This window comes from Bactrocera oleae, chromosome 3, assembly GCF_042242935.1.
Source record: "Bactrocera oleae isolate idBacOlea1 chromosome 3, idBacOlea1, whole genome shotgun sequence".
NCBI lineage: Eukaryota > Metazoa > Arthropoda > Insecta > Diptera > Tephritidae > Bactrocera > Bactrocera oleae.
The window spans coordinates 17162440-17179855 of NC_091537.1; the positions used below are offsets into that span (position 1 = coordinate 17162440).

General features: G+C 34.1%; 1 protein-coding gene and 1 long non-coding RNA gene across 3 annotated transcripts in view; one reads left to right on the forward strand and one right to left on the reverse strand.

Annotated features, from left to right (window-relative positions):
- LOC118681609 (uncharacterized) overlaps nucleotides 1-17416 on the reverse strand; it is a 147495-nt gene that overhangs the window by 25497 nt on the left and 104582 nt on the right. The window contains exon 4 of the long non-coding RNA XR_004977348.2: nucleotides 9737-9841. This is a non-coding gene — a long non-coding RNA (uncharacterized lncRNA). The remainder of the gene's footprint in view (nucleotides 1-9736; nucleotides 9842-17416) is intronic.
- IA-2 (tyrosine phosphatase IA-2) overlaps nucleotides 1-17416 on the forward strand; it is a 134564-nt gene that overhangs the window by 5660 nt on the left and 111488 nt on the right. The window contains exon 1 of one of the 2 annotated variants that reach the window (XM_014247686.3): nucleotides 11520-11946. The exons of the other annotated variant lie outside the window; for it this stretch is intronic. Within the exon in view, the coding sequence (XP_014103161.2) occupies nucleotides 11886-11946 (61 nt within the window). The 5' untranslated portion in view covers nucleotides 11520-11885. Of the gene's footprint in view, nucleotides 1-11519; nucleotides 11947-17416 lie in introns of those variants that run through there. 2 annotated transcript variants of the gene reach the window in all.

Here is a 17416-nt window from a genome sequence, read left to right on the forward strand (position 1 = left end):
AGACAACACTATGCGACAATAGAATACTCGTTTACAGGCAACTCCTGAATTTTATTGCCTGTCAGTATTCATAATCGAAATATTTTAGCGTGTTTGTGTTGAAATCGTCTTAGGTATGAAACTGTCGGAGTAAAAACATTCGGAGCGCAATATTCGCATTCATATTTCTGATTAAATAAGTCATTTTTTGAGGCACTTGCGAAATATAGTGTAAACAAAAAAACAGCACTTATTGAAGTCTAATGTTTTTTGTCTAAAAAGAAAAGTTTTGCAATATTAGATGAAGAAAATCCACAGTAGGTTGGTTGTTGGACAGCTCGCGTGGCATAAACCGGCTCAACTTCTACAATGACTTTTCTGATGAACAATGCTACCGCCTCAGGTTATCATAAACGAAAGCAAACCATATTGAGGTGGTTGGCAATTGTGGTTGTAAGTTAAGCGAAGAGTGGATATCACCCGAGGTAAGTGTGGTTAAGGCAGACGTCCTTGTAACTATTATCATGCGCCAACAGCAGCTTTTATGCTAATTACACGCACTCGCACTAAGCACACACATATGAATAAATAGACGCGCACTTATATACACTTACGAAAATGAGAATAGGACAATGTGTTTCATGTGTTGCCAAGCACGTTTCTTGTAGCTATTTGTTTTAAAAATAAAAAAAGCAGACACCGAATGCAACTACACAGCTGCCACAAACAAATTTGCAACAACAAGTCGCCATTATAATAAATGCCGCTGACAGCATCTTGTCCTTAAAGTGTTGCTTTGAAAATAGTAAGGATGTGACGTCAACAGGAAAACAACTGCACGCATGCAGAATACATTTGCAAACACATTCTATTTTTTTATAAACATAAAGCATAAAAAAACAAGCAAAAAAGTTTACCTCGGCCGTGCTGACGCTATGATACCCTCCACAGGTGCAATTCTTATACAATAAAACTGTATAAAAAGATAAAAACTATCTTGATTTGAATCGAACTGTTTGTATGACAGCTATATGATATAGTGATTCGATTGAAACTATTTGTTTGGAGATTATAGCATGGCCTCGGACAATAAGCTATGCAAAATTTCGTGAAGATATCTCGTCAAATAAAAAAGTTTTCCATACAAGGACTTGAGCTTGATCGTTCAGTTTGTATGACAGCTATATGCTATAGAGGTCCGATATCGGTGGTTCCGACAAAAGGACAGTTTCTTAGGAAGATAAGGACGTGTGTAAAATTTCTTATCCATATCTCAAAAACTAAGGGACTAGTTTGCGTATATACATACGAACTCAAATGACTAAATCGACTCAGCTCATCACGCTGATCTGCTATGCTTATACATATGTATTCTTTATACCAATTTGCTGACTAATTTAGTATACTGTTCAGGGTATTAAAAAATACCAAATACCAAATGTAAATGCCAAAGCGTTTCCGCAGCCATCTGTATATATTTCCTCCCACACAAAAATACACTAACGTATGTACACGTTTGCGCTTATACCCATGTGTGTTGCATAAATCTCGCATAGGTTGTCTGGCACCGTTGCCATGGCACCATACTGAAATGTCCTTAAAAGTTTTGCACGCCAAATGCTGTGCTTTCTTCACATGCATGAGTATGTGTATGTGTGTGGGTGGCGTGCGCTTCTCCTCGAAGGAAGTGCGAGCTGACGCTGTGGCTGATTGTGGCGCTGTGGCGGAAGTAATATATGTCGCAAATATTTTTTTCTCGTTTTCTTCGTCGTTATTGTTTTGAAAAATTGCATTTACATTACGTGAGTCGGCATTCGCTATTATACGATCGCATTTTATGCGTTAATCATCTGTCACACCGCCTTCTCTGGCGTTTTTAGACTGAGTTGTTGGCGTTTTGATGGGGTGTCGTGTTGAAAAGTTTTTGAAGTCATGTCGCGGTTTTGAGGGTTTAAACTCATAATGCTCGCTTTGTTGGTGTTGTTTGTATTTTTTTTTTTTCGAAAAGCTACAAATGAAAAGAAAAGTTGTAAATGTTGATAAAAATAATTTTATGATTATTTTTCTTGTATGTTATGGCTGTAACCCCGCTGTTCTAACATTTCCTGCTTAGCAGCTGACACAGATTGCTTTTTGTAGCTTTGGATTCTTTGGCTTCTTTAATTAATCTCATCTAGGATTAAATTGGATTGGATTATGAATTAGGGAACAGAATCATATAAACAATAGTTTTAAGCTCGAAAGAAGAAAATAGAGCTTTCAGCACGAGCTTTCCTTCCAATTCAGATTTAAACTAACTTATTATAGTAGTACGAAGCATGTAAAGATGGCAGCCATTGAAATCGGTGCTGTAAAATAAATGGAAAAGCGTTAATCGGCTACCTTCGATGACCCTTAAGTTAAAAATGGTCAGAGAATTATGAGCTGACAGAAGCGATACTATAAGTGGCGTGTTGATTGGGAATAGTCTTATCATTTTTTATAGTATAGATTTTGGTATTTTTTATCTAATTTCACAAATGTCTGTAGACCGAATAAATAGTAGAACCTGCATGCTTTAAAATCGTTAAAATAAAATTTTAAGCCATATATCGCCCAACTTAACAGAGATTTTTACATACTGAATCTGGATGATATCTAATATTACTTACACTTGGAAAATAAGGTTGTTCATTTTTTTGACTTAAATGTGCTAGCGATTATTAGAACCACTAAAGAGTGTATATCTGTTCATTCAGAGCTTGGAAGTAATAGTTTCAAAAGTAAAGCGATTATTCTTACGATAAACCAAATAAGCAATTGTCACTCTGAAAACACTGTTATAATATCCCTCGGTATCGTTATGCTGTAATACGAATACGAGTTGTGCTCAAAAAATAACGGGAATTTTAGTTTTTGAAAAAAAATCTTATGTACTTATGCCAGCGCATCTACCAATCGTCAAAACACTTCTCAAACTCGATTTTAGGGAAAGGCTTTAGTTCTTTTGGTGATTTTCATCTGCCTTGTAAGACAATGGCCCCTTAAGGTTCGCTTAATTTGTGGAAATAGGAAAACGTCACACGAAGCCATGCCTGATGAATATTGAGGCTGAGGCATCGTTACAGTATTGCTTTTGGCCAAGAATCCAAGAATAAATTCTTTGATCCATTTCTTTTCATAAACGAAAGACACTAGCTCATAAAAACACGTCTAACCTTAGCGGCTGCTACAGACAAAGTAAGCAAATTGAAAGCAGTTGAAAATATTATCGTACTTCATGGGCATGGATCAACATAATAAAAAAAATTGACAATTGGACTCAGCTAGTCCGGAATAAATTCTTATGTAGAAAAAAATATACTCATTTAAAAATTTCTAAAGCTTTAAAAGGTTCGCACATTGTTGCCCTAACTGCTTGTGTTATTTGAAAAAGTTTAAATGAGTTTCTTCTTTCTAAACCACACACACCACCATAATATGCACACAGGCTTGCTATTATTACATGTGTAAAGTATGGTGATGACAATACAAAAGTGACACTTTCTTGATGTGCGATGAAATCACATTTTTTCTAGCAATAACAAGAAAGTTGTAATGAAATAAAAAGACAGCAAAAAAATGTTTAAAACACTTGTTCTAGTTATATAAGCATTTATGCCCACAAGAGCGAAAAATATCTAACGGCTTGGTAATATAAAAAAAGACATGAAAAAAATTGTATCGTACAATCTTACTATATTTGATGATTGTGGTTCTATTTATATATAGATATTAGCGGAAATTATTTGCTTCCCCAGTTACGAATTTTATCCGACTCTGCGGATTTATCGCTAGAAGTTTATAATATATGTGATTTAAGCGTATATATCAATTCAAGAAGTCAGAAAGAACGCGTTTTTGGTAAACTTCTGAAAAAATGCACATTTACAGAAATTAATGCACTTTAATAGTCGGCGATTTATTTTAAGAAATTTCGGATTCGCTTAATCCCACAGGCGCTCCCCAGGAGGACCTCCGAAAAAAGTGTCTAGCGGAGAGAAAGTGTTTTCTGCTTTAAATTATCTCGATTCCAAAGCCCAAAAATTTTTAATATTACTGTAAATGAGTACAGGTAATGATCGAAGGACTGGTGAAAATTTTGATCTATGAAAAATGGCGGCTTCCTAAAAATGCCGTTTTTTGTGAAAAAATATAGACTTCAGAGTAGCTTAAAAATCGAAATTATTATCAAAAATCTTCTATCGACCTGACAAATACATACCATATATCTAAGAACGTTGTGTGAAAATGTCAAGTCATTTCGGAAAAATTTTCTTAAGCGATTCTGAAAACAACTTTTCAACTCATAATAGACACTGATTACCCCTGAAGAACGTTTGCACTCGTGCAAATTTACCCCAAAAATAAAAGGCTGCGTCCAATATTCGGTCTGCATGGATCGGTTTCGCACCACGTTTACTTTACTGGATGATGCGCACACTCAGAGAGGTCGTACGATGCGTACCGAATACGCTGCTGCTGTTTCGGAGCAGATTATCGTGGAAGACCATTCACTTCATTCATTGGCCATCGCACCCAACAATTGGAGCCCATCCATTTAATGGAAGATTTTGCGGAAAGACCTTGGTTTGCGGGCATATAAAATACAATTTGTGGAAAAATTGAAGTCGAACGACCATTAAGCGCATTGCTCGTTCAGTGAATGGGTCCAAAACGAGATGGACACCGATTCCGATGTTACAAGAAAATTTTGTTCAACGATGAAGCTCACTAAATATTAATTCACAAGTCATTGTTTAGACACCGCATTCTCAAAAATTCACTGTTTCTCTATGGGCAGAGAAAATCATTGATTCATATTTCTTCAAAAATGAAGCCGGCCATAATGTTACAATCAATAGGGAACGCTATAGAGCCACGATTAATGACTTTTCATACCTGAAGTGGAGGATGTTAAGGTGGACGACCTTAGGTTCTAAGCGGACGACGCTACATGCCATACAACAATCAATTTATTGAAGGAAACTTTTGGTGATCGCATTATCTGGCGTCATGGTCCTGTGGCGTGGCTTCTAAGATCATACGATTTAACACCGCTGAACTATTTTTTGTGGGATAATGTGAAGTCGCTTGTCTACGCAGATAAGCCCGAGACGATTGACGCCCTGAAAGAGAATATTCGGCGCTTTATTGCTGACATATGACCCCAATTGCTGCAAAAGTGGTCTACCTCGGCTAGAATTTATTCGAATAGCCGCGGAGATCAGTTGCCCGAAATCATTTTTAAAACATAATGGAAAACCCTTATCTTTATAATAAAGCTAAATTATATGCGTTTTATATCTTCTTAAAAGCACATGTCTAAAAAAGACCCTATATATTTCACTACCTAAACAAACTTCTTTCAGAAGATCGTACAACTTAAAAAAAATAAGTTGTGCTATGAACGTACTTAGAGACAAACCAACAGAAGGAAACGATATTTTCAGATTAAGTTATAGTACATATAACTACATATAATTGCTTCAATGCAGCCGAATTTAACGTTTTTGCTTATTTTAGTTTTATATTAGAGGATGCGCGCCTTTCATGACATATTAAATACTTTTTAATTGATGGAATCTAAGCCTTATATGCCAAATCTAAGACTTATATGCCAAAAAACTGTCTTTAGACCCCGAAATCGCTCAATTAAGTGTTTGATTTAAAATTCCTTAAAATCGAGTTGAGCTGTTATTGCTTTTCGGCACAGTGAACTTACATAAGGTACTAAAGTAATAGCTCTATTGATGTTTACTGCAACCAACGCCTTTCAACAACTTTATGCCTTCGTTTTACAACTTTTCGGACATGCTGACGTCAATCGCATGCGTTCATAATATTAATCAAAAATCATTGACCAACCAGCACTCACACCATTTTACATCAGGAAAAGTTTCTGATGGTAATGATAACTAACTTCACAAATACAAGCAAACTTAGAACTTGAGAAAAGTGAAATAGATTCATATAAATGCTCATATATACATTGATATGTATATACTTGTAAGTATATAATATTATATATGCGAGTATACTTAAACGCCACTTAGTGTGATTGCATATAAAACGCACATTAAATCACCACACAAAATGGCCAAGAAAAAATTGTTTTCAACGAAAGAAATTACCTAGTTGTTGCGGCGATGAGAAAGTAGATCATGAATAAGTAAAATATTTGCGAATCAAAAGTGAAGTGGCAATCAAGCGTCAGTTCATTTCAACGCGTATAAAATTACTTCCGTCGCAGGCGAATATTTACCCAAACACTTGACTGTCGGCTTTGCCTGTGACATTTAAAAATTAATAACATTCATGCCAACCCGAACATGCTGATGGATTGTTGACTTTGATATTGAGGTTGGTGCCAGCCATTGTTGGTGTTATTGAGCTTGGTTGCGGCTTTGGCTGTGATTGTGCCGCTGGCTGTTATTACATTATAAATGCTAAGCCACAAAACGAATGCGAACGCTGCAAATCATTAGCCAACAATGGATGACGGACAACTTAAAGCTTCCCACTCTAATAATGTGCAAATTTATGCCCATAAATGTATACATATGTATACAAGTAAGTATACCATATACATAAGTTGCTGGCAAATATTGAAGATTATATGTGGGCTGGCAACTACCTATAGGAAATATACTTCAATGAATGTGAAAATAACTTTTCAAAGGACATTTGCTAGTGAATTATTGTAAAGTAATTAGAAAGTTATTGTAAAGTATTGGAAGTTAAATTCTGTTGTTTGGAATGAAAGCTCTAGCTTAAAATAATTGTAAAGTAATTACAAAGCGATTGAAAAGTAATGGAAATTTAACTTCATTGAATGACACGAAAATATCTACTACTAAGTAATTATAAAGTTATTATAAAGTAATTGTAAAGTAATTGACAAGTAATGGAAATTAAGTTTTATTGTATGACACGAAAATGTCTAGTTAAAAACATGAAATAAAGCCAAAGAAAGGTACTAAAGACTAAACTAATTTAACTTAGAATTAACAAAAAATTGGTACGCACTAAATGTAATTTTCTTAGTTTTGATTGCAGAATAACTTAGATTTAAGACAACGAATTTAAGGTTCTTCTGCACCACAATCAAGTTTAACTAACCATAAGAGTTGGAATTTATAACCAGTTAAAGACTATCACCTTGGCCGAATTTTCTCAAATGAATTTTTAAAAAGTTTTATGACGCCGCAGCAAATATAATTTATTACTTATAACATACAACTAGAGTGCTATTAATCTAGTATAAAAAAGTGTGTAAAAGTTAGTTAAGGTGTGGGGCAAAGTAGCAAGGTACGACACTCCTACCTCCAATTCCAAGTAATATTGACTACATAAATTTTTTTTTATTAGAAACTAAAACACCCCAGGAGCTAATAGTAGATTTTTTCTACTACTTCTAGAAAGCAAGAATTACTGATAAAATTCAATTTTACCTCAAACAAATGTTCCAGGGTAGAGGAGATATATATGGTGGCTCTTATGTCTAATGTTAACTCAATCTTAAGCAGTCCCTAAAACATTTCTGACTGACTTTTTCTGCATAATGTTGAAAGTTTTTTTAAAAACATAATATTAAGAAAAATAATACTAAAATTACATTGCCGCTGACATTAAAATAAGACTAATATGGAAGTACTTGAAAACTGTATGGAGACAATTTTAAATTTAGATAACTACCTCGGATCGCATCGTCAATTGGTTTGGGTTATTGACTTCTGCTTGACTATCGGTTATAGTCTAACAATGATGGAAAGTAACTTCGGCGTGAAATATATGTAATGATTGAGAAATCAGCATTATGATAAAGTTATATACCTATATATATATATTATATTATAGCAAACGCCTCCGTAAAGTTTAGTTTTGAGTTTCGAAACTCGTTTTTATTAGCGATCTAAATTGTATAAAGGTGGACAGATTTACTAAAGTCCGTATAAGGGGCTGTTTACTCATTTTAATAATTTCTATTAGAGTCACAAAGCCTTTTAAAAAAAATTATTTGTGATAAATTATGTTTAAGTATATTGGATGAAACATTTGACATTCAAATCCTAAACGCATTGTCAGGATATTATAAAGTTACATATAAATCTTATTTAAACGATTCAAATTAACAAGTAACAGTATCTAGGCCCTAAGTTAGGTTAGGTTAGGTTTGGTTTGATGGTTGATCTTAAGATCGCACTTGGATGACTATATGTAGTCCTTTGTGATGCCATAAAAATAGAACTGCTGTAATTCAAACTTAAAAGTCACTAAAGCTCCTTGTAGCGAATAAAAATTTGTTCATGCGTTTAATTTCTATTTCCCCCAGTTCGGTGGAACTTCTGAAAGTGTGAGTCCCCAAGTGTTTAAGCCTTGAACCCACAAACGCGGGACAATCAAGAAGGAGGTGGCGCCGGGTAAGATTCGCAATCTTGCAGCATGGACGGCGATACGACAATGGCTGTTAGAACCCCACAACTAGGGAGAGGCTAGCTTTACTGAAGGCAAATAGCTCACTGGATCGCTTTAGATCGATTTTGGGCCAAAAAGATCTTACGACAGCGCATGAACTGATGGTAGCAGATCCAAAAGATCCTGTATAAAGTGGAAGCAACTTTCACAGCCATACATCTTCTGGTGATATCTATGAGCACTATATAATAAGAATCAAAAGCTTGTAAGAAGAGATGCGGGTCAGGGCGGGCAAAGTATATTAAATCTATCTAACACTTCGAATAAATAACACTGCCATATTCTGAAAGAACTTATTGCAGTAAACGTATATTTTGTTAAGCTGACGGATTTAAGATAAGAATTTTGAAAGGTTTCAAAACCAGACCCATTTCTATCTAAATTTATCTTATGATTTTCTCTGAAGCAATAAACTTTTATTATTGGGCGGATGAGATGAGGCGCACATATGTTTTTTCTAAAACTAACACAATAACTCAACAAAAAAAAAACAACAATTATCAACACCCGGCTATCAGCAGGACCGAGTAAAATTAGTTTGCAAAATTCAAAGGAAATTTCCTGCGTCAAACATACGTCTGTCTCATAATGCTGAAAAACATTGATTAATAATGTTACGTATACGCCACGTGGCATAACAGGTAACTCTCAACTCACCGCCACAAATGTGTGCGCCGGAAAGTTGGCTTTTCTGAATTGAAACAAGTGTAATGATTATCATCAAACAATCACATGCATAAGCTAAGCTAGCGGCAGATCAACTTTCAGTGTGCCCACAAAGCGATTTGCGTCTCAATGAAGAATAATGGATGTGGTAGCTATTTTTAGCTACAAAACGGCAACTGTTGGCGGCCATTTACGCACAGAAAAAGAAGTGAAACAGAAGAAAACGAAAAATATAAAAAAAGCACAAATCACATGTAGGCTGTTACTTATATACATATATGTTATTAATATATGTTTATTAGTATATGTGAAATTGGCGTGAATCGAGAGAGTTTTGGCAAAGATTTTGCCCAAAGAGCAAAACGAAACTAAAATGCGTAAGAAACGCGTGTGAAAGCGAAAGTGCCGTTATACACACAGACCAAATTATGAAAATGCAAGTATATAAGTACATAAGTGGTGAATGAAGAGTGGGCGCTGAGTTGCGTGTGAGCGTGATTCGCGAGCAGTCAAAGTAGCACTTTGCTGCAGACAATTTGAGTAAAATTTAGCGAGAGCGTAATAGACAAATTTTACTGACATAAGACATACTCACCTTAATCGTCTGACGTGCGTACGTATACGCCATTAGGGCGAACGCCGGATAATATATCTTACAGTAAATGGCAACAGTGCAAGCGTCCAAGTAGGTGTTAGCGCCCTAAAAAGAGAGTAACAAGAAGAGAGTAGGTTGAATTATAACATAAGCGGTATATGTATGTATGAATATATTATATATGTTTATAATTAAATGTTAGAGGAAAAGGCTCTATAAGCACAATTGTGGTGAAATATTTGGTAATTGGGCCCTTTCTTGGAATAAAATAATAAAAACAAAAGGAAATAAAAAAAAAAATATTATAATTATAATAATAGAACTGCAACTTGAAACTTTGCTCAAATCATATTATGATATTAATATTTAAGAAAAAGTTTAATTTATTTAATATTTAATATATCTGTGATTCTTTTAGTATTCTTGGTAAGGGTGTACCCTGCGTGATATTTACCTGTCTGATCTCATCTTTTCTACCGCTAATCTACCACTGAAACTATTCCGACCCAAATAATTGAAATCGAAGGAGTGCCTCCTACGTATTTTGACGAAATTCTGTTGTTTGGTGTCAAAGAGTTACAAGTAAATCTCCTTAACCTAAAACATTTTTTCTCAAACTTAGAACACGTTACTACCAGCAATAATATATGTACATATAAATAGAATTTACCTTGAGTTGGTTGGTTTGAAATATCTTTGGCTCGAGAAATCTTAATTTAAGATAACCAATCTAGAATAGAAACAAGTTATATACACTCCAGACGATTCTATGATTTTTGTGCTCCATATGCTTAAATTTTCAAAATATGAACGAAAATTTATTCAAGGAAAAAATTTAAAGATTGAAAATCTGAAAGAGATCCCTGTTGTACTAAAAAGCAGTTAATAGAAAACTTTCTGGGTTGTAAAATAGTTTTACAAAAGTCGCATCTTTGTTTTTTTTATAGCATAAGCTTTAATACAAGAAAAAATATTTTTATAAGCCGATAAGTACAATAGCATAGACAAAATATTTAAGGTTATCCATTATGTGTGTACCAAGTAGAGCAGAAAATAACATAACTAACCGGTTTATTATACGTCATATAATGTCATTGTTAGTTGCAGCATGGTGACGAGAAATGGTGTATTTTTCTACCACACTTAAGTGGAATGTTAATAACTTCGCAGTGGACGTCAAGTTAACTTTAATCACCACAAAAAGCTCAAAGTCACGACTTTAAAGCTTCATTTGGGTGCCTAAAAGCTTTAATAAAAGCTCTGGAGCTTTACAAATTACTAAAAAGGTATAATATAAATCATATTATTTATCTATTATAGGTATATTATATGTCTATACAACTACCGGAATGCCTCCTGTTGCTATCTCTTTAAAGCTTTCGTTCAAAGCTTTCTAAAACAAACAGCTGTTTAATGCTTTTCAACTACATATACATTTATTTCACACACATATATATATTTTATATATGCATACATACACTATATGTAGGGGAGTATGAGTAACAACCCCCAGCTTGTCGGTGCCACGGCTCACATTTGCCACTTTCGCATTGTCACTTAACGGTTTTGCTGCATCTGCGCGCTCAGCACAACCTCCGCTCAACACTTTTGTGGCTGATTTCTACCCGAATATACATGCAGCGAATCACAACTCCTAAACCGCCCCTACCAGCGAAGCTCTCACTCGTCGTTTTGCTTCGTGAGCTTGTCGTTGAGGTTCGTGTCGGCCTGTCGCATGTTAGTTGGTGCTGCTGAACAGCTTCATTGCGACCACAACCTGATGCTTTGCATCAGTTCGACCTGGTGAGCGCAGACTAAACGTTCGAGTTGAGCGGTTAAATAGGTGAAAGTATCCTAACTTAGTAGTATCAAAAAAAAAAAAAATTAAAATAAAATCCTCAGTCAAGTGAAAGTAACCAGTAACACTGCTCGCAGCATTCTATATAACAGTAACAAACGATAGCAAGCTGGCTGTACGGAAAGGCATCTCATATTTTGCACGAGAAACTTGTTGACTATCTGCATTGTCTACCATAAAGTACTATTACTGTTGTTGTTGTTGCTGGTTTTCGATGTTGGCATAGAAATTTTCAGTCTACAATTCACACAACTCGCTAACATATGGCAGCTTTTGTGCCAGCATCACCGTATGACAATATGCAAAACGCTTATCGCCAACTTAGCCGTAATGAGGCAGCAGCTGTTGTATGGTAAGTACATACATATATACATACAGGTCCATCTGTGTGTGTGATCTGTGATTGCTTTATTTTGAAAATAAAAGAAAACTTAAAAGTAGTCAGCGCTGAGCGCTGTCTTGCCTAAGGACCTCTTTGTTCTTGGCTGAGCACACTTGAAGTCATAAGAAGCGCCATCAGTCTGATGAGGTGTCAAGTTATGCCGTGGCGGTGTAATATTGTCAATACATATATTTAAATGCATATGTATATGGGTTACAAGTTGTGTGCGACCTGTTGAAATAAAGCCTCACATAAAATGCTGATAAAATTTGTTTGCGGCTCGATAAAACAGTTACTGTAATTTATTGCAGTTGTTTGGTGAGTGAAGCTTATAAATATGAAATCGTTAAACGAAAATTAATTAGTTGCCTAGTAAAATGATAAAATTATTGCTAACTGTGGCGTAATTACGTGAAAGTGTTTTTGAATATCTAATTTATGACTATTATCTGCCGAAAGCTGGTCATAAAGATAACATATGCCGTAAGGGGGGCGTGCTGCTTTTTGCTAAGTGCTTAGAAATCCATTAATATATTCAAATATACTGGAGATAATGATAAAAAAGTATTATTAAATATTGATATAATTTAATAAGTGCGAAAATAGTGAGTAATGCTCATTGAAACAATATTATTTTATCGCATTGGCGTCATTATCTCATCATTTATCTATGAAAAAGCAGGTATGATCTGAAATATGCTGCGTTTAATCGACTGGTTTTTCGTCAATGTGGCAATATGTGCACATGTTTTTGATACTTCTTCTTAATTCTGAAAAATTAGCTCAATTTTGAAATTCGAAGCCAAATATTTCCGAAACTAACTTCAGAAATCGGAAAAATTAGTTTTTTTTTCATTAGTCTTTAATATTTCACAAGCAAAATACTGTACTTTTGCGATCAATATAATTTCGTTTAGATTGCAATTAGGTTATGTACATGATAAAAAAGCTAGCAAAGAAAGAATACAGCTGTTGGAACTCACTTATTATTAGCTATTCCTTTTGACTAGTTTTCTAAGTAAGCAGGCTGCAACATCCATTAATTGTCAATTATATACTAATTGAGCATTTAGTTAATTGTTCTATTGAATAGTAAACTGAAAACAGATAAGAATTCATTTGCTAAAATTAAGATAATTTTTCGGTTGACAGCCTGTTAAACATATTTTGAGATATACAATTAAGTGCGAAATAATTTTATTTTCGATTTTGAAGCTTTTTAATCTATAAGCGCAATCTGTTGATAAAATCTCAAAATTTATTCTACAACTTCTGCTGGACGTTAACAAAATCGAAAAAGATTGCTTAGTTATTGTGTTGGAAATATGCCATCTGATCCACTTTGAATCAGACTGACAAAAACAACTAAGTATTCACGTATTTTATTTTAATAAAAAGCCAAGCTCCTGAGTCAATACAAGCATGCCAACGCTTAATACACTTGTTATAAGGCGCGGCTGGGATGGCTCTCAGCGACAACGAATTTTAGTTTTTCGCTTTCGGCTAATTTTCAGAGTGCCATTCGCAAGACTGTTGAATAGCTTCGACGTCATATGCATAAACCAATGTCTCGTCATCAAGAATGAAGCGTTTGATGAATGTATATTCTTTTACGATCTCTACTCAACATCGTTTGAGTCTTTTGGTACGAGTCTAGCGTTGACACACTCATACCGAAAACATTCACCAACATGTGTTGAATCGCTGCATAAGAGATGTTGAGATTCTCTGTTATCTTTCCAAAGTCAACATGATGATTTCCAAGCACTCTTTCTTTAAGATTTCGATGGTATCGTCATTAACAGAGGTAGCGATGACTTCAACACCTTCACCGATTGCTTTGCGTCACTAAATACTTGTGTTCGCGATAATGTATACTCCCTAAAACACTACTGCAAAATTTTCAACGTGTTTTTATTGGAAACACAAAATTTCAAACAAACTCGTTTTTTTAAATAAACAGCGCCTAAAAACACACTAACTAACATATGGAAATCAAACTTCACACGAACATAAAAATGGTTGTACCAATCTCGCAAAAAATCGATTCGTTTGCAGACGCAGATTGGATGATGGACTAGTTCGGGTCACATTCGATCAGATGTTATAATAACTTTAATATCTTGATGAATGTAAAAGATTTCCTAAAAATGTTTTTAAATAATTTTTATCATGGCGTCAACATAAAATGATAAGCATTGTCAAGGAATCATTATTTTTCAATAGATAGCTAGGTAGGTAGGTAGGTGGAGTGGCTATCTGACGACGCATCTAGGCCTTGGGAAGGATATTGTGATTATTTTCCAATAAGAGGTAAATAGGTCGTTTTTGGTACTCCAAACTACACTTTACCACCTCAGTTTCGTAAAGTATGGAAATTTTGTTGTTGAAATAATTGAAAAAGTTTTACAGTGGCTATATTGTTCCTTCTTTATACAGATCTGTAACATACTTTATATTGTTAAGAACGAAAGCGACTTCAAATTTCGTAATTTAGTAAAAATTAAATATTCCCAAAAAAAAAAAACAAAAACAACAACTTTAGCAAATTTAAACATGAAATGCTAATTTAACTGATTGCCCCATGTTTCCATTTCTAAACTGTCTACACAAGTCGTCAGTCTCATTTCAAAACTTTTAATAAAACAATTTATTCGCAATCGAATTCAAATTTCAAGCAGCATTTGAATCACCGTTGTGCCAAAAGTGAATGGTAAAAAGTGGCGCTCAGAAAATTTGCAAAGCATGCAAGAGTGGAAGTGCGACTGACAATTGAAAAATTACACGCTATACGAGCCATTTATTTGTCGTGTCAGGCTCAACACCTGCACTGCCATTTGCTTCGCCAAGTTTTTCATTTATTTGCATTTTTTCGACTTTTTCTCTAATCTTTCTAACATTTTATTTACAAGCATATGGTACATATGCATATACACATATATGTGTTTGTATGTATAAGTTATTGGCCTACATAGAGACAAATACATACATGCATACATACAAGTATATGCAATTGATATGCACTTGTAGTGGTTGAGTTCATATTGCGCACACGGCAAGCTTCCAGTTCATTGTGTTGGCTTGATTGGTATGAACGTGATCGCAATTTTTACGAGTACTTTTCAATTTGCTTTTCGCCATTTTGATTATTTCATTTTTTATAACAAACTTTTCTGAAGCGTCATTCAATAACCCATTTCGACTGTATTGACGAAGGTATATTGATATTTGTTGTTGTACGCCACAAAGGGATTAAATAATAACGTGCGCTTCACAAACTCGCCAACAACACACATGTGTGTATATGTGTGTGAGTGTGTTTGTAACTTTAAGTGAAAACACTAAATGACAAACAGTTAAACAAATGAAAAAACCGAGCATGTGAGTGGAGAGTTAAATTGACTTTAAATTGCATAGCAATAAGATATAAATGGCCGAATGATTGACATGTCGCGTATGAGAGGATCAAATGATATGAGAGAAATTGGAAATGGTAAAAATTTAATGATTAATAATGGGAAAATCTTTGAAGAGCCAGAGAAACTATTTTAGTAGTTAAAAGCTAGATGAAATTGCTATTAATAGAATAAAAACTGCTCGACTACATGAGACCACAGAGAGGGTCAGAGAATCGGCTCCGACAACATCTAAAATTATAGTTGAAAGTAATTTCAAGTTCCAGTTGACCCTCTACATTCTTGTGGTTGGGTATTTGATAAGAGAAAGAAAATTAGAAAACTCAACAGCCATATGAAGACTTCCATTGCAGTATTCTCAAAGTCTTACTCTCGCTTAAGGTACATATGGAGATCAACAGCAGCATTAATAGCAATTTTGGTCCCTATAACTTTGACTAAACTGAATTTATATATGGGAAACAATTGGAATCTCTACTGCGAAACCTAAATAATTGGGAAAAAATATTTTACCATTACTTAAATAATAAAATATTGTCGTTTGTCTAAAGTAGAAATTGAAAAGACATTGATACTAAAGAAAAATTGACATTGAAATCTACTATGCATAATCTGGCTTCTCGATCTGTAAATTAACATTTTTTCTATAAATTACAATGATCACGGAATGGATGAGTGGAAAATAACTTTTAAAAGCTCTTTAATTAAAACTAAACTTAAGTCAAAAATTGAAAAATGTGTCTAAAGAAGAATTGTCTTTGGTATTGACAATGCCTGTGGTCGAAAACTACATTATCTGCTCTCAATATGGCTGCTAATAGCCAAAAATATACCTGTATTAGCAATATATTTCTCTTGACGCCCAACAGTATGCAACATATTTTGTTTCGAATATTAAAAAGTTGAATAAATCTAAAATAATAAGAATTTCTTTTAGTAAAAAAATTTTTCAAAGAGCTTTTACATAACATAACTGCTAATGGTAACGTTTTTTCTTGGCGCATAGAAGTAGGCAATATGTTCTATCTTTAGTATTTGTTTAAATGTTTAAGAAAGCCTAAATAAAAAGAATTTTGCTTGACAAAAACAGATGACACATATGTATACCAAAGGGTTTAATGGATTATTTTGCATTGGCGCTTATAAGTAGGCAATATATTATATTATATTTTATTGCGAAAATTTATTAAGTAAATATTTTTAGCTTATTGCTTAGTAAATGTAAAATAAAGGAAACAGACTAATACTAAAAATAAAACTGTAAAATGAAGCATTTTAATCTGGCGCTTAAAAGTAGGCAACATATTTAGCAACAAATATTTATTTTCAAGCTGAATAAATTCAAAATAACATTAATTTGGTCTAGTAAAAGGAAATTTCTACAGAAACCACTAAAATAAATGAAATAAAATTGTTTTCTTGTGAGCCAACCTATGCAATATGGGAACATTTTTATACTTTCTGGTAGCAACGAAATATAAAGCTGTATTTAAACTAAAAGAAAGCAGATATCTCTGTCTCATTCTCATTTAGCTTTGTAAAAAAACTCATTTAGATTAGAAGTTTCGTGTATGAGAACATAAAGACTACTAAAGGCTTGTAGGCTTACTTTCAGTGGTAAATCTTAGAGCAGCTAAATTTGCCTATCGCTTAGCTATTCAATACCCACCTTATTTTAGAAATTGCTGATTTTAAATCTTAAGCCTCTCACTGAAAATTTAATAACAATTGAGATCTTTCGCCACGTTTCCAAACAATGAAATCATTACGGTAATTTTCCACCTTAGAATTCCTACAGTTACTAATAAATTTCGCTCACTTAACGAACATTTGTTAGTCCTGTCGCCGATTAGTCGCCCCACTTACAGCTGTCTTCCTCCGTTCTGTTCGATTCCCCCACACATTTGTCAGTTAATTAAAGTTTTGTCAGCAGCGCCGTTTTTTTGCAAATTCTCCATTGATTTTTAATTCATTCACGCCATCGCGGTGATTACTTTTCAATACACACATATACACACTAACAT